This window comes from Oryctolagus cuniculus, chromosome 12 (assembly GCF_964237555.1).
Source record: "Oryctolagus cuniculus chromosome 12, mOryCun1.1, whole genome shotgun sequence".
In the NCBI taxonomy this organism is placed as follows: Eukaryota; Metazoa; Chordata; class Mammalia; order Lagomorpha; family Leporidae; genus Oryctolagus; species Oryctolagus cuniculus.
This window is the reverse complement of record NC_091443.1, coordinates 73,057,702-73,084,923: the sequence shown is the minus strand read 5'-3', so window position 1 is coordinate 73,084,923 and position 27,222 is coordinate 73,057,702. Positions and strand designations below refer to the sequence as shown.

The 27,222-nt window shown below is 40.2% G+C and overlaps 1 protein-coding gene across 31 annotated transcripts in view; it reads left to right on the top strand.

Moving 5' to 3' along the window:
• Window positions 1–27,222, top strand: part of GABPB1 (GA binding protein transcription factor subunit beta 1) — an 81,690-nt gene that overhangs the window by 49,062 nt on the left and 5,406 nt on the right. For 10 of the 31 annotated variants that reach the window (XM_051822007.2, XM_002717803.5, XM_051822008.2 and 7 more), the window contains exons 3-8: window positions 5,836–6,003; window positions 7,384–7,578; window positions 8,621–8,768; window positions 9,092–9,205; window positions 17,434–17,619; window positions 21,948–22,063. In XM_051822007.2, coding sequence (XP_051677967.1) covers window positions 5,836–6,003; window positions 7,384–7,578; window positions 8,621–8,768; window positions 9,092–9,205; window positions 17,434–17,619; window positions 21,948–22,063 — 927 coding nt within the window. Of the gene's footprint in view, window positions 1–5,835; window positions 6,004–7,383; window positions 7,579–8,620; window positions 8,769–9,091; window positions 9,206–17,433; window positions 17,620–21,947; window positions 22,083–27,222 lie in introns of all 31 variants that reach the window. The other 21 variants (XM_017348020.3, XM_070054183.1, XM_070054179.1 and 18 more) reach the window with 8 other exon arrangements.

Here is a 27,222-nt window from a genome sequence, read left to right as displayed (position 1 = left end):
CGCACCGCGCTGATCCGATGGCAGGAGCCAGGATCCAGGTGCTTTTCCTGGTCTCCCATGGGGTGCAGGGCCCAAGCACCTGGGCCATCCTCCACTGCACTCCCTGGCCATAGCAGAGAGCTGGCCTGGAAGAGGGGCAACCGGGACAGAATCCGGCGCCCCGACCGGGACTAGAACCCGGTGTGCCAGCGCCGCAAGGTGGAGGATTAGCCTATTGAGCCACGGCGCCGGCCTTTTTTTTTTTTTTTTTTTTTTTTAGATAAAATCTTAAAAAAATATTTCCAAGAGAAATTCTTGTTTATTTACCTGAGACATTTATAGGACTGCATTTAGCAGCAATATTATTCATAATAACAAAGCTAGGAGCAACCCCAGAGTCCATCCGTGGACTGAGAAATTGTAGTTCATTCACTGGTTGGAGTATTGTGCAGTAGAGAAAACTAGTGAACTACATTTACATTCCTTAACATGAGTGAGTCTCATGAATATAATGTAAAGCAAAAGAAGGCAAGTCAGAGGGAAAAACATGAAGTATGGTTCTGTTTAAATAAGGTTAAAAAGAGGCAAAACCAAAGTGTATTATTTGGGGATGCATAAATGATACCAACAAAAGCAAAACTATATTTGGTGCAAGATTCAGAATAGTTGTTACCACTGAGCTGGGGTGGGGGCAATTTGTGATAAGGGAATGACAAATGGGAAGGTTTCAAATGACTGGCAATTTTTTAAAGATTTATTTGAAAGGCAGAGTTACAGAGAGAATGAGAAAGAGATTTTCCATCTGCTAGTTCACTCCCCAAATGGCCATAATGACTGAGGCTGGGCCTGGTTGAAGCCAAGGAGCTTCTTTCTTCCTCTCTTCCTCCCTTCTTCCCTTCCTTCCTTCCTTCCTCCCTCCCACCCTCCCTCCCTTTCTCCCTTCCTTCCTTCCTCCCCTCCTCTCCCCTTCCTTCCCCTCCCCTTCCTTCCCCTTCCCTTCAATAAGTATAAGTTTCGAAAGTACAACTTTTGGATTATAGCAGTTTTTCCCCCCATAACCACCCTCCCACCTTAACAATTGACACTCTTATTTATGAAGTCAGTAATCACCCACGGCTTTTGTCATGAGCTGCCAAGGCTTTGGAAGCCTCTTGAGTTCACAAACTCCGACTTTATATAGACAAGACCATAATCAAAGTGGAAATTCTCTCCTCCCTTCAGAGAAAGCTACCTCAAGGAGCTTCTTTCAAATCTCCCATGTGGGTGTAGGGGCCCAAGGAGTTGGGACATCCTCCACTGTTTTCCAAGGTGCATTAGCAGGGAGCTGGATTGGAAGTGGAGCAGTTGACCCATAAGGGATGCCAGCGCTGCAGGCTGTGGCTTAATCCACTGTGCCACAGCACTGGACCCACTGGCGATATTTTATTTCTAGACTGTACTATTGATTTCACTGATGTCTGTCTTATTTTTCTTGAAATGAGACACAGGCACATTTGTATGTATGTGTGTGTCCATGTGTTTGTACACACATTTTGCAACAACAAGAAAGGAAGATCTCAAGAAGAAAAAAACTTTATAAAGTAGACCCTAGTAATCACACTAACCAAAATGTATAGTTGGTTTAATAGGCTGTTGACATTCTTCCATTAAATATTATAATTTAATAATGTAGAAAGAACTAGTTACAGAAGATATGTCCATGCATAGAAAAGGAAAGGATTATTCAAGAACTTTCTTCAGTCTGCTAGAGTGACCGTCCCTTAAAAATACAAGATTTTTAGAGGCAAGCTTTTGGCATAGTGGTTAAGACTCTGCTTGGGATACCTTCATCCCACGTCATAGTGCCTGGGTTCAAGTCCTTGCTCTGCTCCTGATTCTAACTTCCTGCTCATGCACACCTTGAGAGGTAGCAGGTGATGGCTCAAGTAGTTAGGTCCTTGCTACTTACTTGAGAGACCTGGATTGAGTTCCTGGCTCTTGGCTTTGGCCTGGTGCATCCCTGACTGCTGCAGGCATTTGGGGAGTAAACCAGCAGATGAGAGATCACTAATACTTTCTGTCTCTTTCTCTCTCTATCGGTCTGCCTTTCAAATAAATAAAATAAATTTAACATTTTTTAAAATATAAGACTTTTAGTGGTAATAAGATAATCATTAAATAATACTCATTAACTGGTAGGTACTTTATACTTTTATGATTTATTTGGAGCACATGCTTATCTTTGTATTATAGCTCACTTGTTGGGTGACTTCAAGCAGATTGGTAACCTTTTTATGCCTTGGGTTCTTTTATTCCCCATTTATTTATTGATTTGAGAGGCAGAAACAAACAGATTGACAGCGTCCCATCCGGTGGTTTACTCCCCAAATGCCTGTAATAGCAATGGCTGGGCCAGGCCAGGATGAAACTGGGAGCCAGGAACTCCATCCTGGTCTCCCATGTAGAAAGCAGGAACCCAATTACTTGATCTGTCAACTTGCTTCCTCCCAAAATGTGCTTAGTAGGAAGCTGCAATTGGAAGCAGAGCCAGGACTCAGACCCAGGCACGCTGAAAGGGGTGCCCAGCCAGTATCTTAATCACTGTCAGAAGCCTGCCCCAGCCTTAGCGTCTTTGACTGCAGGTAGAGCAGTGATAATATCTGTGTGTTGAAGGCTAAATAAGATACTGTGTATAAAGGTCTTAGAGTAGAAAATTGTATAAAGGTCTTAGAGTAGAAAATACTTTAAAACTTCAGTTTCTGAGGGTGGAGCTGTGTTGCAGGCGGTTAAACCACTGCTTATGATACCAGTTTACTAGATCAGAATCCTGGTTCAAGTTCCAGCTGCTTCTCTTCAAACCAGCTTTCTGCTAACGTGCCTGGAAAGGCAGCAGTGAGGGCCCAAGTATTTGGGCCCCTGCCACCCATGTGGAAGACCAGGATGGAATACATGGCTCCTGGCTTTAGCCTGGCCTGGACTTGGCTGTTGAGGTCATTGGGGAGTGAACATAACAGATGGAAGATCTCTCTCTTTCTCTCTCTCTCTCCCTCTGTCACTTTGCCTTTCTAATAGATAGATAGATAATTAAATAAGTGGTCTTTTAAAAAGTCAGTTTCTGTTATTACAGGGACAGTCTTTGCAAATTTTATGTTGTAGTGAAATATCTTAGTTCTCTGGAACATAAGTGATTTGATAATGAGAATTGTAGGGATTTTCTGTGCCTCCAAATGCATATGAATAACTTAATCCTGTATTTCACCTGTTTGAAATTGTACTTCTGGGCTGGCGCCGCAGCTCAATAGGCTAATCCTCCACCTGCGGTGCCAGCACACCAGGTTCTAGTCCCGGTCAGGGTGCTGGTTCTGTCCCAGTTGCTCCTCTTCCTGTCCAGCTCTCTGCTGTGGCCCAGGAAGGCAGTGGAGGATGGCCCAGGTGCTTGGGTCCCTGCACCCCATGGGAGACTAGGAAGAAGCACCTGGCTCCTGCCTTCGGATCAGCGCGGTGCACCGGCCACAGCGGCCATTGGAAGGTGAACCAACAGCAAAGGAAGACCTTTCTCTCTCTCTCTCTCTCTCTCACTGTCCACTCTGCCTGTCAAAACAATAAATAAAGAAAGAAAGAAAAAAGAAAAAAAAAAGAAATTGTACTTCTGATAAGATTTTCCCTTCACTCACGTTTTAGTACTTTCTCTTTATATTGGTGTGTGTTGATTTAATGGCTAAAATACATGGAACTAATTTCAGTGTAACTGATTTTAGTTTGGTTTTGTCTTTACTCACCTTTGTCAGATACACTTCAGATCTTTCTTCTGAAAAACAATGATAAGAACTCCTATTTTTAAAAATATTGATGAAGCTGTTTATTTCCATTCAGGAGGCAGAGAGGCAAGAGAGATCTCCCATCTACAGGTTCCCTTCCCCAAATACCCACAACGATTAAGAATTGGCTGAGACCAAATGTCCATCCTGAACTCCCTTTAAAAAGATCACTGAAGTGTTTTAATTAATTTTATTTTGACAGGCAGAGTTAGACAGTGAGAGAGAGAGAGACAGAGAGAAAGGTCTTCCTTTTTCTGTTGGTTCACCCCCAAAATGGCTGCTAAGGCCGGCGCGCTGCGCCGATCTAAAGCCAGGAGCCAGGTGCTTCTTCCTGGTCTCCCATGGGGGTGCAGGGCCCAAGGACCTGGGCCATCCTCCACTGCCTTCCAGGGCCACAGCAGAGAGCTGGACTGGAGGAGGAGCAACTGAGACAGAATCTGGTGCCCGGACTGGGACTAGAACCTGGGGTGCTGGTGAGGCAGGATTAGCCAAGTTAGCCGTGGCGCCGGCCTTAATTAATTTTTTTAAAGATTTCATTTATTTATTTGAGAGGTAGAGTTACAGACAGTGAGAGAGAAGGAGTCAGAGAGAAAGATCTTCCATCTGTTGGTTCAATCCCCAAGTTCACTCTCCAAATGACCGCAATGGCTGGAGCTGTGCCAATCTAAAGCCAGGAGCCAGGTGCTTCTTCCCGGGCTCCCACGTGGGTGCAGGGGCCCAAGGGGTTGGGCCATCTTCTATGCCTTCCCAGGCCACAGAGAGCTGGACTGGAAGAGGAGCAGCCAGGACTTGAACCAGCACCCATATTGGATGCCGGCACTGCAGGCGGAGGATTAACCTACTGCCCCAGGGCGCCAGCCCCTTAATTAATTTTTAAGTCCTAGAAAACAGCTTTGGTTGTACTTCTATTCTTGTTTGTTATCAATATTTTAGCTGAAGTTAGTTTAGCAGGTTGGTGTGTGGTTATTATGAAAAATAAAAAATCTAATACTGAGAAAAATTCCTCAAATCTTTTTTTTTTTTTTTTTTTTTTTTTTTTGACAGAGTGGACAGTGAGAGAGAGAGACAGAGAGAAAGGTCTTCCTTTTGCCGTTGGTTCACCCTCCAATGGCCGCCGCGGCCGGCGCACCACGCTGATCCGATGGCAGGAGGCAGGAGCCAGGAGCCAGGAGCCAGGTGCTTTTCCTGGTCTCCCATGGGGTGCAGGGCCCAAGCGCTTGGGCCATCCTCCACTGCACTCCCGGGCCACAGCAGAGAGCTGGCCTGGAAGAGGGGCAACCGGGACAGAATCCGGCACCCCAACCGGGACTAGAACCCGGTGTGCCGGCGCCGCTAGGCGGAGGATTAGCCTAGTGAGCCGCGGCGCCGGCTTCCTCAAATCTTAATTGTTGGGACTGGTGCTATGGCATAGTGGGTAAGACTGCTGCCTGCAGTGCCGGCATCCCATATGGGCGCCAGTTTGAGTCCTGGCTGCTCCACTTTCGATCCAGCTCTCTTCTAAGGCCTGGGAAAGCAGTAGAGGATGGCCTAACTGCTTGGGCCCCTGCACCCACATGGGAGACCCGGAGGAGGATCTTGTCTCCTGGCTTCAATTGGTCCAGCTCCAGCCATTGTGGCTGCTTGGGAAGTGAACCAGTGGCTGGAAGACCTCTCCCTCTCCCTCTCTGTCTCCATCTCTGTCTCCGTCTCTCCCTCTCTCTCTGTCTCTCTGTAACTCTGTCTTTCAAATAAATAAATCAATCTTTAAAAAAAATCTTAATTGTCTCTAATTCCCATTGAAATTAATTTTGTTTAGGCTGCTTATCTGGTTAAAAAAAAGAAAGTTGAAATTAAAGGAAATACTGGCTTTTCTTTAACCTAAGAGTATAATGGAATTCTTGAAGATCTGTATGAAGAGCATGTGACAGGCATAATCAAGTCATTTCTTCTGAGTTTTGAGTTACTACATAAGCAAATAATATAATCTGTTTACTACATAAACAGAAAATATGAACTAGAACATAGTAGTAGAAATGTCTTCTGAAGAACTTTGGATGTGGATTTTTTTCTTGCGGCACAGCTTGGAACTTCTCCGCTTCACCTGGCAGCGCAGTATGGGCATTATTCCACCACAGAGGTTCTGCTCCGTGCTGGGGTGAGTCGGGATGCCAGAACAAAAGTGGACCGGACACCATTACACATGGCAGCTTCTGAGGGCCATGCCAGCATAGTAGAGGTTTTGCTTAAGGTATGTGTTTTCTTTTTGCCCTTAACTTTTGAAAGTAAGCCCCTCTCAAAGACCTCATGGTTTTTTAAGATGGAAAGGGGGAGCTAGTTTTATTGAATGCTTACTTGGTGTTTTAACTGTGGTATCTCATTTTCTGTGGTGTGTATAAGCCTGTCAAATGAAAATCATTTTAAAGTTCTCTTTCGTGAGGAAAGAAAAAGTTCCTTTACATGTATGTATTCTTAGTCAAACAATTGATTTCTTAGATCTTGGTCTACCTTGTGAAGGACAATAACTTTGTCTTAATATAAATGCTCATGCAAGGGAACATTAGACTTGGATGATTAACAGACAAACTAAGAAGTAATATAAATGGAGATTTTTCTTTCGTTATCTAAATGCTAAAGAATGATTTATAAAATTCTGAAAATACTGATAGGCTTTATAGACATTATTCTTGAAAGTTTTTATCCCAGCCTCTGAATCAGTCTATATAAAAGAAATATAATGTAAGATATAAATATCTACAATTTTATAATTGTAGATATTGTATTAGCTAGGTGAAAAAATTTAATATTTTTTATTTAATATTATTTCAATGACCTAAATGTAAAATTACTAATGAGCTATTCTGTATTGTATTTTTTTGTTGTTAAGTCTTTGAATTCCAGTGCATATTCATACATGCAACACATGTCTATTCTGAATAGCTGTGTGTCTCAAGGCTATCTTATTTGACAGTGTGCCTCTAGATAACTCACTTTTTCTTTCTTTCTTTTTTTTTTTTTTAAGATTTATTTATTTATATGAAAGGTAGAGTTACAGAGAGAGAGGAGAGACAGAGAGAGATCTGTGCCAGGCCAAAGCCAGGGACCCAAAGCTTCTTCCAGGTGTCCCATGTTGGCGCAGAGGCCCAAGGACTTGGGCCATCTTTGGCTGTTTTCTCAGATGCATTAGCAGGGAGCTGGATCAGAAATGGAGAGGCCAGGCCTTGAACTGGTGCCCCTATGGGATGCCGGTGCTGTAGGCTGCAGCTTAAGCACTGTGCTACAGCACCTGCTCCAGATAACTCACTTTTAATTCTTTACATTGCACTGGTTTTGAAAGCTACGTGTATTTGTGTTTATCATTTTCCTTCACTTCTTATGCCATTCTAGCCCTTTGTACCCATAGCTGGGTGACTGAGAAAATGATTGCTGCCTTCCTAAGAAGTTAGAGGAAAAGAGTTGGGAAATTCAACATGATAGAAAAATGACTGACAGGTGAATAGTGATTGTTGGGACATGTATCTAACACAGAAAAAACTGATGATGTTAGTTCTTGCTTCAAAGCATAGTGACTAGTCTTGTGAGAAATTCTTTACATTTTATCAGTCTCTTATTTTGAAATGTATTTTTATAGCATGGTGCTGATGTCAATGCAAAGGACATGTTAAAGATGACAGCTCTACATTGGGCCACCGAACACAATCATCAAGAGGTGGTGGAACTTTTAATCAAATATGGTGCTGATGTACACACACAAAGTAAATTTTGTAAAACTGCATTTGATATTTCAATAGACAATGGAAATGAAGATTTAGCGGAGATATTACAGGTAACTTTTGGCTTTTAATTTAAGAAAATAAAAGGAAGCTTTATAGGTAGATGGATCTTTGTCTTATAGATGGTTTCTACTATTTAGCTTATAGCTTTTCATTCTGGACATAGTTATCTTGGACAGGCTTTTTCTCTCTACTCCTCCTTATTCATCACTGTTCGTTTGCCTGATTATAATAACAGTCTTCTCATGTAATATTAAATTAGCTAAGCTAATTACTTTGTGTTTTGAGTTCTTGAATTGCCCTTCTTAGACATTTGATTCTATTAATTTTTTTGCATATTTGGATACATAATGCTTTTCAACATCTATTAATTACTTTGTAACTCTGCCTCTCAAATAAATAAATCTCTTAAAAAAAAAAAAAACAAAAATTTTCAAGCAACCGTAATTTTGTCTCTTGAATGAGTGATGCATCTTTTTATCATTCTAATTTGTTTCTTTTATTTTTTTCATCATTCTCAAAAATACCTGTTTGTGAACATAGCTATTTCTGGGTTTTGAGCAGGTATTGTAATAACTAACATTACTCTTCTTCAACTGGATAATACTGATGTAAATTATCTTCCCTACTTATTGCTGCTTCTTGCCCATCTTCTTGTGCCTCTTCTCAGTAGAACTCTTCTTCTCTAAGACCATCTGACTCTGCTGAGTTACTTAAAAGATGTGTTATGTTCGTAAAAGTGATTCTACCTTCTCTCTCCTCATTCTTTTACTCCTAGGAGTGCAGTTTAGGGTTTGGGATTGAAGAAGGGGAATCGTTAATTGCAAAGGCCAGGGGTTATAAATGTAGTGTTGTGTATTATTGAATGTAGTGGATGGTTTAATTTAAATGTTACCCAATCAAGGAACTTAGGCTCTAAATTCATAATCATGATTTACCACTACATTGTCAGTAGACCCAGATAAATATTTCCATTTGTATTATATCATATTTCTTAGAGAGTATTCCTTTGTATGTGTGCTTGTTCTGCACTGAGTATCTTTGCTCTGTGTTCTGGTTATAATTCTGAAAACACTGTGGTGATTTGTCCCCTAGATCGCTATGCAGAACCAAATCAACACAAACCCAGAGAGTCCCGACACTGTGACGATACATGCTGCAACACCGCAGTTTATCATTGGACCTGGAGGGGTGGTGAACCTAACAGGTCTGGTATCTTCAGAAAATTCATCCAAGGCAACAGGTATTGAGATGCATATAGGCTAGCTGTTGGGATTTTATTCTTTAGTAGGAATTCATCCTTTTCAGAAAGGACTGTTGGCGGATGAGGGTAAGAGTCCATCAGGCACTTCAGTGTTCTTTGGTATAATTGGCAAGAAACAAATTTTTGTGAGACAAAACAATCTAAAGAAAGGTGATACTGCAAAATGTGTTGTAATATTACCTTTCATAAGCTACTGCTATCCAAGCTTCATTTAAGAGTTAAGAAAAATAAAATAGAATATCAGAAATATATGGTGGACTAAGCTCCTTACAAATTCGAGTCTGTTTTTTCTTTTCTCATAGATGAAACGGGTGTGTCTGCTGTTCAGTTTGGAAACTCCTCTACATCAGTATTAGCTACATTAGCTGCCTTAGCCGAAGCGTCTGCTCCCTTATCCAATTCTTCTGAAACTCCAGGTTAGAAAAGCAAGTCAAATACATACATTAAAAGTTGCATATCCAAATATTTACAAAGGCTAGGAAGATGATATAAATATAGAAGACTAAGTGGGCAGGGTTGAGATTATGCTTATCTCTGGAGGCTGAGGTATGGTGGGAGTATCTGCTACACAGCACTTGCTAATTCTAGTCATGTGCCTAGTATTGTCAGATTCTGTTTTTTCATGAGAAGCTGAAAAATCTGTATTTTAGAAGAATTCTAAATCTTGGCAACTAATTAAAATTGAAAGCAAATTTGTCTGTTTACCCAATTTGGCCCTTTTTTTTTTTTTATCAGTTAGTGATTTTTTTGTTTAAACTACCAGGGTGGGTGTTACGGCATAATAGGTTGAACTGCCTGCTGCTTGGGCTGCCCACATCCCACTTTGGAGTACTTGGTTTGAGTCCTTGCTACTCTACTTCCAGTCTGGTTTCCTGCCAGTATGCATTCTGGGAGGCAGCAGATGGTGGTTCTCTTCTTCCCACAAGAGAGACCCAGATGGAGTTCTAGGCTCCTGGCTTTGCCTGGCCCAGCCCTGGCTACAGTAGGCATTTGAGGGGTGAGCCAGCAAATGGAAAATCCTTCTCCCTCTGCAAAATAAATAAGTAAACATTTTTAAGAAATCTATATAGGAGCCAGCACTGCATAGTAGGTTAAGCCTCCTCCTATGGTGCCAGCATCCCATGTGGGCGCTGGTTTGTGTCCCAGCTGTTCCTCTTCCAATCTAGCACCTTGCTAATGGCCTGGGAAAGCAGTGGAAGATGACCCAAGTTCTTGGGCCCCTGCACTCACGAGGGAGACCTGGACGAAGCTCCTGACTTCAGATTGGCTCAACTCCAACCATTGAGGCCATCTGGGGAGTAAACCAGCAGATGGAAGAACTCTCTCTCTGTCTCTGCGTCTCTTGTCTTTCTCTCTGTAATTCTGCCTCTCAAATACATAAGTAAATTTTTAAAAAATCTATATAAATAAAATAGATACATGTGAACTGAACTGTCTTTTTCATAAATTTTATTTTGGTGGTTTTAGTAGACTGATAAAATCTCAATGACTGACAGAACTAAGAAATAGCTGAAAACCAAAGTTAAATGTTTACCTGTTGGCCGGCGCCGCCTGCGGTGCCGGCACACCGGGTTCTAGTCCCGGTCGGGGCGCCGGATTCTGTCCCGGTTGCCCCTCTTCCAGGCCAGCTCTCTGCTGTGGCCAGGGAGTGCAGTGGAGGATGGCCCAAGTGCTTGGGCCCTGCACCCCATGGGAGACCAGGAGAAGCACCTGGCTCCTGCCATCAGATCAGTGCGGTGCGCCAGCCGCAGCGGCCATTGGAGGGTGAACCAATGGCAAAAGGAAGACCTTTCTCTCTGTCTCTCTCTCACTGTCCACTCTGCCTGTCAAAAAAAAAAAAGTTTACCTGTTATTGAATAATGATGCCTCATGTTAATGGAACAAGATTTACCTTTATTTTTAACCAACCAGACTACTTCTTACTATAATTATATAAGTAAAGTATTTTTAAATATGAAATTTTTAAAACCCTAAGAAAATATTCTTCATCCTGTTGTATAAGCCTCCTGTTGTATAAGCCAGTCTATTTAGGTCAGTGCTTATAAAAGAATACTTGTCATCCAGTCTTTAAATTAATGACTTTTCAAAGTTTGAGCAATAATAGTGGCAGTAACAATTCATTGAATGTTTACTATGTGTGCTAGGCACTGTGGTAAATGTTTCACTTACAGTCTCATCTGATTCTTACTAGAGAACTTCAAGGTACATATAACTGGATCTATTATTTTTATTGAAGTATAAAACCTTCCTTTTTTTTCTGTTTTTCTGACTAGTTAGTGATGATACACATTTACCCATTATCCACCTTCTTTCACATCTTATTCAAAGTTTGATTCTGAGCCTTGGTATTTGAGAGTCTAAAGATTTTTCTGAATCACTTTTGCCTGGTAGCAATTGTGTGCATCCTCATACTGACATGCTGCTTTTATAACCCATGCCTGTAATTTTTTTTTTTTTCACCTTTGTAACTGCAGAGGCATATTAAAGAAAACGGATTTTTTGGTAGTTTCTGTTTGATTAAACTTATAGATTCTGTTTCTTTGATTAAATTGATGTCCCTGAAAGTTAAGCAGCTTTTCTTGAAAATCAGCTGGAATTCATTTTAATGTCTGACTGTTTGAATTTGTTGCACTAACTTATTGAACTTCTTTGAAAATGTTATGACCTAGTCCAAGAGAATTAGCAGTTTCAGTAGACTTTTACTGCATATAACTTCTATGAGCACAACACTTTTTCATTTCAGTGCTACATTACAATGGAATCTTTTTGAAGATATTTTAAGAACTCTAAGAACTAGTACAGGTAAACATATCACTAGTGTAAACAGTTCAGCTGAAGTGCATAATCAAGGAATTATCTTCCCCCAGCTCAATTTGCACAAGCTCAGGTGAAGATACAGCTGCCACAAATTATTTCTGCGCCTCTTGGCTATGCAGTTTTCTTTTATCACCAATCATCAGACTCATCTAATTTTAGAAATGTATATATTTAAGTATATCTTGGGATCTGGGGATAATAGTAGTGCCACCTCCATTTTACATATAAAGCTTACATGGTGAAGCTGAGGTTTGTGGAGGTTAAATAATTTTATCCAAGGTCACCTCACTATTAGGTGGTGAAAGGAGGTTTGTGTTCAAAGTTTGTTTCCCAAGTTGTCTTTCGCCTCTGTGACATACTGTATTCCTGTGGGCTGCTCTCTCGTGGTGTATTTATAATTTGGTTTGTGACAGGAATAGGTATTTGTATGTTTGTCATTGTGTCTTTTTTTTTTTTTTTTAAGATTTAGTTATTTATTTTGAAGGTCAGAGAGAGAGAGAGAGAGACAGGTTTTCCATCTGTAGGTTCATTCCCCAGATGGCTACAATGGCCAGTGATAACCCAGGCTTAAGCCAAGAGCCAGAGGCTTCATCCAGGTCTCTTATGTGGGTTGCAGGGACCCAAACACTTAGGCCATCTTCTGCTGCTTTCTCAGGCAATTAGCAGGGAGCTGGATCAGAAGTGGAGCAGCAGGGACGTGAACCAGGGGCCATATGGGATACAGGCAGCAGCTTTACCTGCTATGCCACAATGCTGGCCACCTGTGTTTGCTATTCCTTTTTCTACTTTAAAAAAAATTTAATTATTTTATTTGAAAGGCAGAGTTAGAGACAGAGACAGAGACAGAGAGAGAGAGAGGGGTCTTCCATCCGCTGGTTCACTCCCCAGGTGGCTGCATTGGCTGGAGCTGTGCCCATCTGAAGTCAAGAGCCAGTAGCTTCTCCCACATGGATGCAGGGGCCCAAGGACTTGGGCCATATTCTGCTGCTTTCCCAGTCTATAGCAGAGAGCTGGTTCAGAAGTGGAGCAGCCAGGACTTGAACCGGCGCCCAAATGGGATGCTGGCACTGCAAGTGTGGCTTTACATGCTATGCCACAGTGCTGGCCCCATGCTTGCCCTTTTAAGATGATGGTAGACCACAGTATAAGAACCATCAGTACATTAATTATTACTGCTCATATTATTTCCGCTAAGCACTTTCTCTGGATACCAAATAGCCAGAAGTAACAGCAGATGGACTGCATTTCAAATGGAAACTGACTGGCCAGCCTGGCCCCTAAATAAAGAGAAGGCACTTGGGAAAGTCCATGGTACCATGCCATTTCACTTAGGAATTAATGGCTTTAAATAGTGCTGTTGTGATTACATTAGCCCTACCTTTGACATATAGTACATTTTAGTACATTTATTGCAAAAGCAGATGATACTTCTATCTTGATATTATAAGCAATATAGCTGTGGGTTATCAATGCTTGGTAATTAGAATGTTCTTTGAATTAGTGTTGTTGTTCAGAGGTTGGAGGTGGGAGTGGGTGTAGCAGGTAGGTGTTGAGTTGTACCCTGAACAGTGATAGGATTTAGATAGATAGGAACTTATTCCAAGCCGTCCTATTTTGGAAATCATTCCACAATGAATAGAGAAAGCTTTTTTTTTTTTGAGGATTACAGTTCCACTTTTTCTCAGGAAAATCTCTGCTGTGTAGTATCCTACTTATTAATAAATAGAGGCACTCTTGCTTTCTTATCTTTCTATCAAAGCTTATAGGCCACTCTGAGACATTTAATCTGAAGAGTTAAGTAGGAATTAGGGAAAAGTTTGGGGGAAACGTTTTAGGAAGAGGGACACGTGAAGCTTATGAAGCAGGAAACAGTTTGTGTTTTCAGGGGACCCCGAGGCCAGCGTGACTGAACCTGGTGAGTGGGAGAGTAACTCAGGGTAGTTTAAATAAGATTAAGGACTGAAAATGACTACTTTGGGGGCTGGCATCGTGGCATAGAGGTAAGCCCTGCCTGTGACTCTGGCATCCCATAAGGGTGCTGGCTAGCTCATGTCCTGGCTGCTCCAGTTGTGAGCCAGTTCTCTGCTGTGGCCTGGAAAAGCAGTGGAAGATGGATGGCCCAAGTACTTGGGCCCCTGCATCCTCGTTGGAGACCTGGAAGAAGCTCCTCACTCCTGACTTCTAGCTCCTAGCTTGGGATTGGCCCAGCTTCTGCTGTTGTGGCCATCTGGGGAGTGAACTAGTGATAGAAGAGCTCACTTGCTCTGTGTGTGTGTTTCTCTCTTTTAACTCTGCCTTTCAAATAAATAAATAAATCTTTTAAAAAAAATAGATACCTGTGACCACTTGTCTTTTGTCTTTAAGGCAACTTCTGCTATTTGCTAAGAAATTGGTTTTTCCAAAGATGTGAAGCATCTGGTAGCTGTTACAAGTTCCCTTCTTTTTCTTTTATTAGTGAAATTTGAAGCAGGTAACTTTTGCAACATTGTTTTTTGATCTCTTCTGAAAATAGAAAAATAAAACTGAATTGCCTTTAAGGATAAATTACTGAGCCTAAGTTTTTTGCTTTCATTTTTAATGTTCAATTGCAGGCATACCTTTGAAATATTTTTTTTACTCAATAAATATTGTTTTTATACATTATTTAAGCATTTCTACATAGAATTCTCAATGTTTTAGAACATTTCAAAGTCAGCTCCTTGCCCCTGTCTTACTTCATATTTATGGCCTTGGGATTTGAAAGTCTCTCATTGAACAAGAGAGCTCCGATATCTTCAAAAGTGCCGTGGATTATCTGGGCACTCTGTAAATATTACAACTTGACTTTTGAATTAGACCAGTGAATATGTATGATATTAGAGTTACTTTTTATCCAGGGAAATTTTACATTTTAGGATATATATATATATATATATATATATTTAAAATCAGTCATCTTTAAAGTTTTTAGGCTTTCTCTTTTATTCTTACGTATTTCAACATTTCACTGTTGGGTTGTTCTTAGGGCTTTAGGGGATACTTTGTATTTTTACATAATTGGTTTACTTTTAATTTTTTTCTTAAATACCTTACCATAGCAGTACTTAAAAAGAAAGCTTTTTAGATTAAAGGCAAGAACTCTGATTATTATTTTAATGATGGTCATTACAAGTAGTGCAAAGATGAAAGTTCTTGAGTTGTGTCTTGATTGTGTGTGATCTTAGAAATTTCGTACATATGATTATGGTTTATTTACTATTTGTAGTTAGCATTCAACCAGACTGAACCTTTTTCAAATAATTTTTTAAAATCAAAGCAATAGTTAATGTGTTTCAAAACCTTAGTAGTTGTTCCATTGAATATATTACTGTTTATGCCCAGAATTTCATTTTGTAATTATCTCTCTGAAATTTTCTTAAGTGCTTGGTGATAAAACCTTGTAGTTTAAGGCAAACAAAAATAATGAGAGAACTCTAAACAAGGTTTTGTTTTGTTTTTTTCTTCATGTATTTTTGGTATTCTGCAGTTTTTATTGTGACCCTTGATTACCGAACAACAGGGTTGAAGCCAGGTCTGTTGCCATGTGTACATTGTAAAAACTGGGGTCCCAGGATTTGTCTTTTTTACAAAAACAGTTCATCTGTTTGTGGCCTCTGTTTTTGAGTATATCTTGTGATCATTAATATCCTTAATGTTCTGTTGTGAGTTTGTAGCAACTCAGCATGTTTCAGAGCAGTTGTGTGTCTGGATGGTAACTTGATTTCAGTCAATAATGATTTTATTTAATTACATTTTTTAAGGTATTGCCTGCAATAACATGTTAAAAGGAAAAAAATGTTAGTTAGATACAATTTTTATGTCATTTCTATTTTCTGCATTAGTTATATCAAAATGTTTATATTGATAGTTTTTAAACCCACAAAAGGAATGAACTGCATACCTTTCCTTTGTTTCACTAGCTGTTAACATTTGCCATATCCAGAAGTTCTCTCTTTGACACGTGTGTGTGTGTGTGTGTGTATGGTATATGCACATGCACTAATTTTGTCAAATTATGTGAAAGTAGCAGACATTGTAACACATCAGTTGTAAATATTTTGGCATATACCTTCCAAGAACAAGGACAGACATTTACACATGCATAGCTCCACTATATTTCCTAAAAACATCAACATTAATTTAGTATTGTTATCTGATACGGTTCTTACCCAGATTTTCCCAGTTGTCCCCAAAATGTCCTTAATAGCTGTTAATTTTTAATTTAGGATCCAACCAAAATTCACATGTTGTATTTGATTATTTATGTCTCTTTAGTCTCTCTGCCACCTGGGACAATTTCAGTGCCTTCATTACTCTTCATGGAATTGAAATCTTTGTGCAGTCCAAGCTAGTTTTCTGCAGGAACACTCACATTCTGGATTCATTGGTTTCTGAATAAAGTTAGGTCAGACATTTCCAGGGTCAGCACAGGTGGTATTTTGTAACTTTCCATGGCCTCACATCAGGAGGCACATAGTATCAGGCCATTCTGATAATGACAACTTGATGAAAGCCATGATGGCCAGGTCTTTACAGGTATTATTTTCCCCTTTTGAACTAAGGATTGGGATACTTTGAGAACATATGAATATCCTATTTCCCCAAAACATTTCACAGTACTTTTGTCATCTATTAGTGATCCTTGCTTGAATCAACTGTTGTTTTACATTGATGATATTTCTTAATTTTTCATCTCTTTTATTATTAATTAGATGTCATTCTTTCAAGATTTTCCCTTTGTCTCTTTCTGTGCTATTGTTTTACAAGGTATTATAGATAGATTGTTAAAAATTGAGCATGATTATGATCCATTACTATCATTATTTTTTGTGACATTTTTCTACTGAGGTGTGACATGACTACAGAAAAGTTCATAGAGCAAATAGTGATTTATCACAAAGTGATTACTAGTTTGTTAATGTTGCTGAGTTCATGAATGGAATGTCTGGTTCACATCTCTGGGTACCGTTTTGATTAGATTCATTCATGTTTTGCATGTAGTCACTGTATTTCCTGTGTCTTGTATTTCATCGTATGACTTTACCACAGTGTATGTACTATCAGTGTATATCTGGGTTGTTTCCAGTTTTTGACTGATGTGAGTAAAGCTATTGAATGTTCCTGGGCATATCTTTTGGGATCAGTAGTATGGTATAAGCCTGCCTGTGGGAAAGCATTTTGATAGTATTAACTTAAGGTTTCTTTACCCAGGTAGGACAGAGGTGCTGTTTCTAGTTGTCAGAATCCTCTCTGAGCCTCTCATAAGTTATTATTAAGAGCATTTTTTGGGAATTCATTTGTGTAAATGTTAATATGTAATGTTGTTTACTATCATGCATACCAGATCTGCTACTTATTATCATGGCAATCCTTGCTCACTCAGTCCAATAGGGGAAGACTGTTCATTCTGTATGACAACTTGTATGTAAATGGAATATATAACCATATTAAAAATTGTCTTTGAATCATGGAATTTTATTAAGCAGATGTAACCTTTCTCATGACCTAGGAGATCTTACATATTTTATATTTCATATAACTAAATGAAAAGATACTGTTTGTTTATATATGCCAAGATAATTGGAACTCATTTGTCACGAATTGTGACTTGAAGTCAACTGTTTACGTAGGTATCTGTAGCACAACTAGGAACTGAGTTTACAGCCATGTAAAAATTTTCCTCTGTAAGAAAGAAGCAGAGAAAGCAAAAACAGCAGATAAAGCAAAAATTAATTTTGTTTATACTGTTATAAGTGTTCACTGATTGTTAGTGTTTTTTTCCTTTCCTTCTTTTTTTTTTTCTCTCCAGTAGTGGCCACAGAGGAAGTGGTTACTGCAGAATCTGTGGACGGTGCAATTCAGCAAGTAGTTAGTTCAGGGGGTCAGCAAGTCATCACCATAGTTACAGATGGAATTCAGCTTGGGAATTTGCACTCCATTCCAACCAGTGGGATAGGTCAGCCCATCATTGTGACCATGCCTGATGGACAACAAGGTTAGTAGTAGACATTTACATGAAGTTTATGTTTATTTTCAGTTCAAAGGAAATTGCTACATGTTTTCCAAAGCCTTTATCTTTTCCCTGAAGTATGTTTTTGTAACCTTTTGCAGCAACTTCATTGCTTGCTTTTATTTGCACAGGCTAATATTTAAAGTAGCTTTCTTTCTCTGAGTATACACTAGCTGGAAGGAGAAGTTGCCCCCAGAATATTCTGGTTGGAAAATGAGCTGAAATACTGCAACAAATAATTCAAAATCAGTGTTGGACAGTAATTTCCTAGATAATTATATATAATTCAAATATCATAATTAACTTTTCAAAATGCCATTTAAGAAAAAGCTACTTAAAAAGAAGTTGAGCTTGGAATTTGTGGTAGGAATATGGTGGCAGCTTCTAGAACTTTGTTGTGAACTTTCCCTTTCTAATTTTTTCCTTCCTGGAAACTACAGAGAAAAACAAGATGGCTGCAAAAGCACCAACTACATTTTCAGTGAAATTAAAGGGTTTAATAAACCTCTAAATTCCACATTTTAGTGCTGCTATTAAAAGCATCTAGGGGGCCAGCACTGTGGCCTAGCGGGTAAAGCCACCGCCTGCAATGCCAGCATCCCATATCTGTGCTGGTTCAAGTCCCTGCTGTTCCACTTCCGATCTAGCCCTCTGCTATGGCCTGGGAAAACAGTAGAAGATGGCACGAGTCCTTGGGCCCCTGGCACCGTTGTAGGAGACCTGGAGGAAGCTCTTGTCTCCTGGCTTCAGATTGGCACAGCTCCAGCTGTTGTGGCCAATTGGAGAGTAAACCAGCGGATGGAAGACCTCTCTCTCTCTCTCTCTCTCTCTCTCTCTCTTTCTCTCTTTCTCTCTTTCTCTCTTTCTCTCTCTCTGCCTCTCTGCCTCTCTCTGTGTAACTCTGACTTTCAAGTAAATAAATCTTAAAAAAAACAAAAAGGCATCTAGGACAGTTACAGTGTGGACAAAAGGACCCTTGTGAAAATCCACAATCATGCTTCAAGAAAAGAAAAAAAGGGTAGACCTAAGAAGCCACCAATAAGTATACACTTCCAGAAAGATAGGGCTATAGCCTAAGTAGGAAATGCTACAAGCAGGTCTAAGATAGAATGTGTCCTGAGTAGCAGGGACACAGGGAGAGAAGTACAGAAAGACCTGAACAAGCACCACTCTATATGCCATCCCTGCTGGGGGCGAAGCGTGGTACACACATAATCTTTAGGAAACTAACTACAACTGTCAAGCCTGCTGCTTTGTGGCCAGCACAGGAGTTGATAAAGGCCAGGGCTAGGTATCATGTCTCTTAAAACAGGTTTGATTTTGAGTGACGGAAGAGGTATAGCACTGAAGAGACAGGTTTCAAATGAAGTTGTTGCTGTAGCCATAGAAGAGGAATCCCTTGACCTTAGAAACCTGGAAGGTCTTTTCTGTCCTGTTCTGTGGAGTTCTGCAGATAGCTGGTCAGAGATGTTGGTCAGACCCAGGTGCTTTTGTAAAGCTTTAAAGAACTAATTTTGATTATTTAGAAAACAAGAAGGGGCCGGCGCCGTGGCTTACTTGGTTAATCCTCCGCCTGCGGCACCAGCATGCAATATAGGTGCCGGGTTCTAGTCCCAGTTGTTCCTCTTCCAGTCCAGCTCTCGGCTGTGGCCTGGGAGGGCAGTGGAGGATGGCCCAAGTGCTTGGGCCCTGCACCCGCATGGGAGACCAGGAGGAAGCACCTGGTTCCTGGCTTCGGATCAGTGCAGTTCCAGCCATGGCGGACATTTGGGGAGTGAACCAATGGAAGGAAGACTTTTCTCTTTGTCTGTCTGTCTGTCTCTCTCTCTCTCTCTCACTGTCTATAACTCTACCTGTCAAATAAATTAAAAAAAAAAAAGAAAACTTTCAAAATATTTTTATCAGAGAGACATAACCAGACATTATATAGATGGAGGCTGGAAGTCCATGTTCAAGGTATTGATAGCTTTGGTTTCTTCAGAGGCAACTTTCCAATGACTGCCTCTGGCTGTGTTCTCATGGTGTATGTTATTTGTGTTGTGATCTCATACAGGATGAGGGCCCACCGCATAGAATCACATTTTAACTTAATTACCTCTTTAAAGGCACTTTCTCCAAAGACAGTCACATTCCAAAGTACTAGAGTTTAGCACTTCAAAATCTAAATTTGGGAGGGCACAGTTCAGCTCATGTGAAAAAAAGCATGTTTTTTTTTTCTTTTTTTTTTTTTTTAAGATTTATTTATTTAAAAGAGTAACAGAAGAAAGAGACACACAGAGAGATTGTCCATCTACTGGTTCGCTCCCCAAATGTCAGAGAACAGACCGAAACAAGAAGCCAGGAGCTCTGCCTGGGTCTCCCACATGGGTGGCAGGGGCTCAGATGGTTGGGCCATCTTATGTTGCTTTCCTAGGTGCATTAGCTGGGTTGGAAGGAAAGCAGCCAGGACTTGCACCAGCGCTCTGGTGTGGGATGCTGGCATCAGAAGTGTGTGGTTTTTTAAAAAGATTTTATTTATTTATTTGAGAGGTAGAGTTACAGACCGTGAGAGCAAGAGACAAAGAGAGAGGTCTTCCTTCTGTTGGTTCACTCCCCAAATGGCCACAACGGTGGAGCTGCGCCTATCCGAAGCCAGGATCCAGGAGCTTCTTCCTAGTCTCCCACCTGGGTGCAGGGGCCCAAGCACTTGGGCCATCCTCCACTGCCTTTCCAGGCCATAGCAGAGAGAGCTGGATTGGAAGAGGAACAGCCGGGACTAGAACCGGCACCCATATGGGATGCCAGTACTGCAGGTGGAGGATCAACCTACTGCGCCACAGTGCTGGCCCCACAAGTGTGTTTTAACCCTCTGTGCCACACTGCTGGCCCCCAAAATTCTTCTCTGTAATTTCCAAATGGATTCTGAAATATATGGGAGGTAGAGAGAAGCAGGAAAACTCTGGAATAGAAGAGCAATGAGAGGGACCTCTTGAATATTAAAATGAACTTTAAAAATATTTATTTGAGGGGCAGAAAGACAAATAAGATGGGAGAGCTATCTTTTCATTCACTCCCCAAATGCTTATAACAAATGGGGCTGGACTGGGCCAAAGCTAGGAACTCAATCCAGGTCTCCCATGTGGGTGGCAGGGACCCAACTGCCTGAGCATCAGCAAGAAGCTAGAATCAGGAGCACAGCCAGGACTTGAACCTAGGCACTCCATGATAGGCTGTAGCCATCCCAGTGTCTCAACCACTAGGCAAAATGCCTGCCCCCTTGCACATTAATTTTTGTGGTCCTGTTTCTGTTGGAAACAAAGATGGCCTCTCCATATGTTTACATTTATGTAAAGTTACTCAGAATTGATGGAGCTGTCGTTGTGGTATAGCAGGTAAAAGCTGCCTCCTGCAACACCAGCATCTCAAGTCCCAGCTGCCCCGCTTCTGATCCAACTGCTTGCTAAAGCACCTGCAAAAGCAGCAGAAGCTGACCCCAGTGCTTGGGTCCCAACAGCCATGGGGGAGACCCAGATAACACTTCTGGCTCCTGGTTTTGGTCTAGTCCAGCCATGGCCATTGTGGCCATTTGGGGATTAAACCAGTGGATAGAAGATCAGTTTCTGTCTCTCTCTCTTTCTACTGTCTCTTCTTTTTCTCTCTCTGTAACTCTGCTTTTCAAATAGATAAAAAAAAAGTCTTAAAAAAAGTCAAAATTGAAACAAAATCCAATAATCCAACAGGAAAACAAAGTTAATGAACATTTTTGTTAATGGTATGTCTATACAAGGGAATATTATGCAGCTTTGTATATACTGATGTAAGATACTCTTAAATATATGAAATGAAAAAAAAGCAACTGCAGAACAATATATCTAGTTAATGTATTTATGTTGAATGTACAGAGGTATATTATGTGTATGCTACCTTTTGTGTAAGCAAGAGAAAATGAGAATATATATTCATGTTTTTTATATAAATTAATGTAATATAAGAACTAATGAAAGTGATTTTATCAGCAGTGATGAGCATAAGATCTTTAAATAATTTACTTTGATTATTACATATTGGTTTGATTCTTGAGCCACATGGATGAATGTATTTATCTATAATACATATTACCTGTAATAAGTGGCTGTTTTAATGGCAGGTTTAAGTAAAAAGCACAAAAAAATGAAGACAAATAGAGACCTCTTTATAAAAAGCAAGTCACTGTTTGGAAGTTACTGGTTTGGAATACAGTTATTTAGATGAATACCATCAACAATGTCAAGACTAGTTCTATCTCATCTCACCTGTTTCATAATGAAGTAATGTATATTGCTTTTTCATTTTAGTATTAACAGTACCAGCAACAGACATTGCTGAAGAAACTGTTATAAGTGAAGAACCACCAGCTAAAAGACAATGTATCGAAATAATTGAAAACCGGGTGGAATCTGCAGAAATAGAAGTAAGGAGTCTTTTACCCGGTGTGTTTGGCCGCAGTCATCCAAAATAAATCCATTTTGTTTTTCTTTATTTTTTGTCTTTTATATTTATTACTAACAGTGTTGTTTTGATTCAGAATGAATGTGCAGAGTACCATTTTGTTTAATTTTTTTGCATTATACATATAGTAAGCCCTCAATAAATAAATATTGAATGAATGAATGAGTGATTGGAGAATTTGTTTGTAACAAAATGTGTCATCTTGGTAATATTGGAATGTCTTTGATTCTTGCCATGCCATCATTTATTTTCTGTTAAATTTACATACACCATTCTCACAAATCTCTAAAGGAAAATACCACTATATACTGACAAAAAAAGTTTTTTTCCTTTCAAAAATTAAAAATTGGGGTGGAAGGGATAGTCTCGTAATCAAGGTTAGTATTTGTTAAGTGGGGTATTTGTTTTTATTTTAAAGTCAGAGTGACAGCCAGCCAGAGAGAGAGAAATCTCATTCATTGGCCGCAGCAGTCAGTTTGGGCCACATTGAAGCCAGGAGTCTAGAGCTCTTTCCTGTTCTCTCACATGGGTGGCAGGGGCCCAAGTATATGGGCCTTCGTCCACTGCCTTCTTAGATGCATTAGGATGGAGCTAGATCAGAAGCAGAGCAGGTGGGACTGAAGCCAGCACTCTGATATGGGATGCCAGTACCCCAAGCTATAGTTTAAGCTGTGCCACAACACTGACCTCCAAGTCAAGTATTTTTTAAAAAGTGATGTATAACTGCTGGTTTTTCTGTTTGTCCTTTTGGGAACTTAAATTTATACTTACTGTTAATAGGGTCTAACTCCCCTCCCCACTCACTCCTCCCTCCCAGGATTTTTTCTTACATAGCTGTAAATAAAGTTGTGCCCCCAAGTTTGATAATAACATATCAAATGAAAACTGAGTTCACATCCCACCTCTAACTTGGAGGCAAATTATCTTTCCTTTTTGAGCTTCAGTTTTAGTTTCTGTCAAATTAGAATTTAGAATAATTATATCTCCATTTTAGAGTTTTCATAAGAATTGGAAAAGTCAGCATTCTCATGCATATTAATAACACCTGATTTATATATGTGTGTGTATGTGTGTGTATAGTAAATTTGATGAACATTTAGTAATTTGTTAAAGATTTACTTATTTATTTGAAAGGCAGAGTTACAGACAGAGAGAGGGAGAGACAGAGAGAGATCTTGCATCTGCTGCTGGCTCACTCCCCAAATGGCTGCAATGGCTGGAGCTGGGCCAGCCTGAAGCCAGGAACCAGGAGCTTCTTCTAGGTCTCCCACGTGGGTGCAGAGGCCCAAGGACTTGGGCCATCTTCCACTGCTTTCTCAGGCACATAAGCAGGGAGCTGAATTGGAAGTCAAGCACCCAAGACTTGAACTGGTGTCGATATGGGATGCCGGCGCTGCAAATGGCAGCTTTATCCACTACACTACAACACCAGGCCCTCATTTAGTAATTCTTTGTAAAAGTTCTTGTTATTGTCAAAAAGGATATTTTTTTGTTTGTTTTAGAAAGCAATAGAATTCTAACTAAAGACAATTAGAAAATGTTCTTCCCAAATTTATTTAAATGTAAGGCTGGTACATCTTTGGCCATAATCACAAATAATATATTACTGAGTTAAAAAGAAGCTGATTCATGGTTTAACCAGAACGTTTGATAAAATTATAACTTTTGATTATTTAGTGTGGATTGTTTTATGTTGTCAAATTTTAAAGTATTATACAGGGTGTTGAAGTTCTTATTCACAAATTAATAGTTTATTGCATTGAATAGTATTATTTTATTGTTTATATCTGATATGTGAGATTATCTTTTTCAGGCATGTAAGGTGAAAAAATTTTACTATGTACTTTGCTTTTACTATCTAATAAAATATTTTTAAGTCACTTGAATTTTTATTAAATGTAAATTTATTTAATTGAATTAACTATATTTTAAAATAATATGCACCTGTAATTACTCAGCAACCATTGGGTGTTTCCCTCACAGTTCAGCCTGATTTCTCTCAGAGTCTTTCAGAAATTAGAATAATTGCAAATAATAGGAAGGTATGAATTGAGGTATAAGAGTGAACTAGAACAAAAGAGATGAACTTTTACGAAAGTGGAGTGTTTGTTTTATTTCTAGTAATTAGAGCTTTTGGGGAATGGAAATTATATTCTTTCTCTCTGGAAATCCTTAAGCCAATGTTGTGTAGAATTCGTAGGGTATTTGTGCAGTAAGAGATGGTAGAGGTGAGTGAGTTGGAGATACAGGGTGAAGGGATTACCTTCAGTGTTTCCACTGAACTGAGTAATTTTGCTGCAATACATGAAGTCATTTGAGTTCATTTTCTTAAATAGCAAATAGAGTTATCATGGGGGTGGACTTTTATATTTCTTTCTAAATGACAGCTTGTTCATCAATCCAAAGAGTTTATGAAGCACTGGTTCTCAACTGGGGCAACTTTGACCCCAGAGGGCATTTGTCATTGTCTGCAGACATTTTGGGCTGTCACAAGGAGTGGCATTCCACTGTCATTTAGTGGCAGAGGCCAGTTGAACATTGTGCAGTGCTCAGGACAGTATCCCAGAATAAAGAATTATGTGGTCCAGAAATAACAATAATGCTGCGATTGAGAAACTAAAGGAATTTAAAAGCTAGCTAAGTCATTGTATGGAATCTAACGTACTTGAATTCTTCCTGTGTGTCTGTCAATAAAGAAGGTGCTAAAAATCTGTTTCACTGAGTTTCCCAACTAACACTGGAGAGTGTTACTAATAATTCTGGAAAAATTCATTGAAATTATAGAAAATTTATACATTGTGTATATTGTAGAAACACAAGAAATAAAGTATGTTTGTTTTTAGGAGAAGATACAAATATAGCACCAAATTGCAATACTGTGTGTAATTTTTTTTAAAAGATTTGTTTGTTTATTTGAAAGAGTCACAGAGAGAGGAAGAGACAGAGAGATCTTCCATCGCTGGTTTACTTCCCTGGATAGTTGCAGTGGCCAGGGCTGGTCCAGGCCAAAGCCAAGGGGTCAGGAGCTTCCTCCAGGTCTTTATGTGGATGGCAGGAACCCAACCACTTGGGCCATCTCCCATTGATTTTCCAGGCCATTAGCAGGGAGCTGGATTGGAAGTGGAGTAGCTAGGACACAGACTGGTGGCCATATGGGATGCCAGTGTGTCACAGGCTTTACCTGCTGTGCCACAGTGCCAGCCTCTATTTTGTGTGATTTTTCCATTGTGTGACATTACTGAATTGGATGTTTCAGGAAGTTCACAAATTTCTTCAGTAAATAAACAACATTAGTCTCTTCTAAAAAAATTATTCTTGTACATGTGGAAGGGAGGACATGTGATTAGATAAAATAACACATTTTCTCTGTTTACTTAGTAGTATGAATTCAGGAAATAACCTTTATTTTTGTTTGCCATTTAGGTTAGAGAGGAATGTTCATTAGCATTTTTTAAATTTATCTTTTTTAAAAGATCTATTTGAAAGGCAGAGTATGGGGGAGAAGGGTGGAGAGTGAGAGAGACCTCCGATCTGCTGGTTCACTCCCCAAATTGCTACAATAGCCAGGACTGGGCTAAGCCACACCCTGGAGTCAGGAGATCTATCTTTGTCTCTCCCATAAATGGCAGGGACCCAAGCGCTTGGGTCATCATCTGCTCCCCTCCCAAGCACATTAGCAGGGAGATGGATCTGAATCGGAGCAGCTGGGACTCAAACCAGCACTCAATATGGGATGCTGTTGCCACAAGCAGCAAGTTAGTCTACTGTACCACAGCAGCAGCCCCTGAAATTTGCTTTTACTGATGAGGCCGGCACTGAGTTGGCAGGTGAGCTGCTGCCTGCTGTGCAGATATTCCATATGGGCTCCAGTTCAAGTCCTGGCTGCTCCAATTCCTATCCAGCTCTCTGCTCGTGTGCCTGGGAAAGCAATGGAGTGTGAGGCAAGTGCTTGCGCCCCTGCACCCACATGGAGACCCGGAAGAAGCTCCTGGCTACTGGCTTTGGATTGCTCCAGCTCTAACCGTTGCTGCCATTTCGGGAGTGAACCGGTGGCTGGAAGATCTATCTCTGTCTCTCTCCCACTCTCTGTAGCTCTGCCTTTCAAATAAATAAATAAACCTAAAAAACTTACTTTTAATGAAGCATTTTTATCCTTTTTTTAAAAAAAAGGTTTTTTTATTTATTTTGAAAGATTGGGTGGCGGTGGTGGTAGAGAGAACAAGAGAGATGTTCCATCTGCTGGTTTGCTCCCCAAATGACCATCTGCTGCCTTCCCAGGCATGTTGCTGTATCAGAAGTGGAACAGCCAGGAATTGAATTAACACTCCCAATATCAGGTGCTAGTGTCAAAATCAGTGGCTTATCTTAGTGTGCCACATTGAGTTTTGTTTTTTTTTTTTTAAGATTTTTTTTTTTTTAATTTATTTGAAAGAGTTAGAGAGAGAGAGGTAGAGACTGAGAGAAGTCTTCCATCCTCTGGTTCCCTCCCCAAATGGCTGCAATGGCTGGAGCTGAGCTGATCCACAGGAGCCAGGAGCTTCCTGCAGTCTCCCACGTGGGTACAGTGGCCCAAGCACCTGGGCCATCCTCTGCTGCTTTCCCAGGTGCTTTAGCAGAGAGCTGCATTGGAAGTGGAGCTGCCGGGACTTGAACAAGTGCTCATATGGAATGCGGGCACTGCAGGTGGGGGCTCTAACCCACTGCACCATAGCCCCAACCCCAACATATTGGGTTCTTAAAATTTATTTTTAATGAAACATTTGTATCCTTTAATCAGTGGTGGATTGGGATCCTTAGTGTTCTTTTAAAAAATGTTTCTATATACTTTATAGAATGTTTCATTTAGCACTATTTTTTTAAAATAGTTTTTCATTAATGGATATACTTTAAAAAAAAAAAACTATATATTTGAAAGGTAGACTGACAGAGAAGGAGTGGGAGAGAGAGAGAGACAGATGCACATCTTCCATCTCCTGGTTCACCCCCCAAATGGCTGCCAGCGAGGACTGGGCCAGGCCAAAACTAGGAGCCAGGAACTTCATCCAGGTCTCCCAAGTGGGTAGAAGGGACGCAAGCACTTGAGCCATCATCTGCGGCCTCCCAGGAGCATTAGCAGGAAGC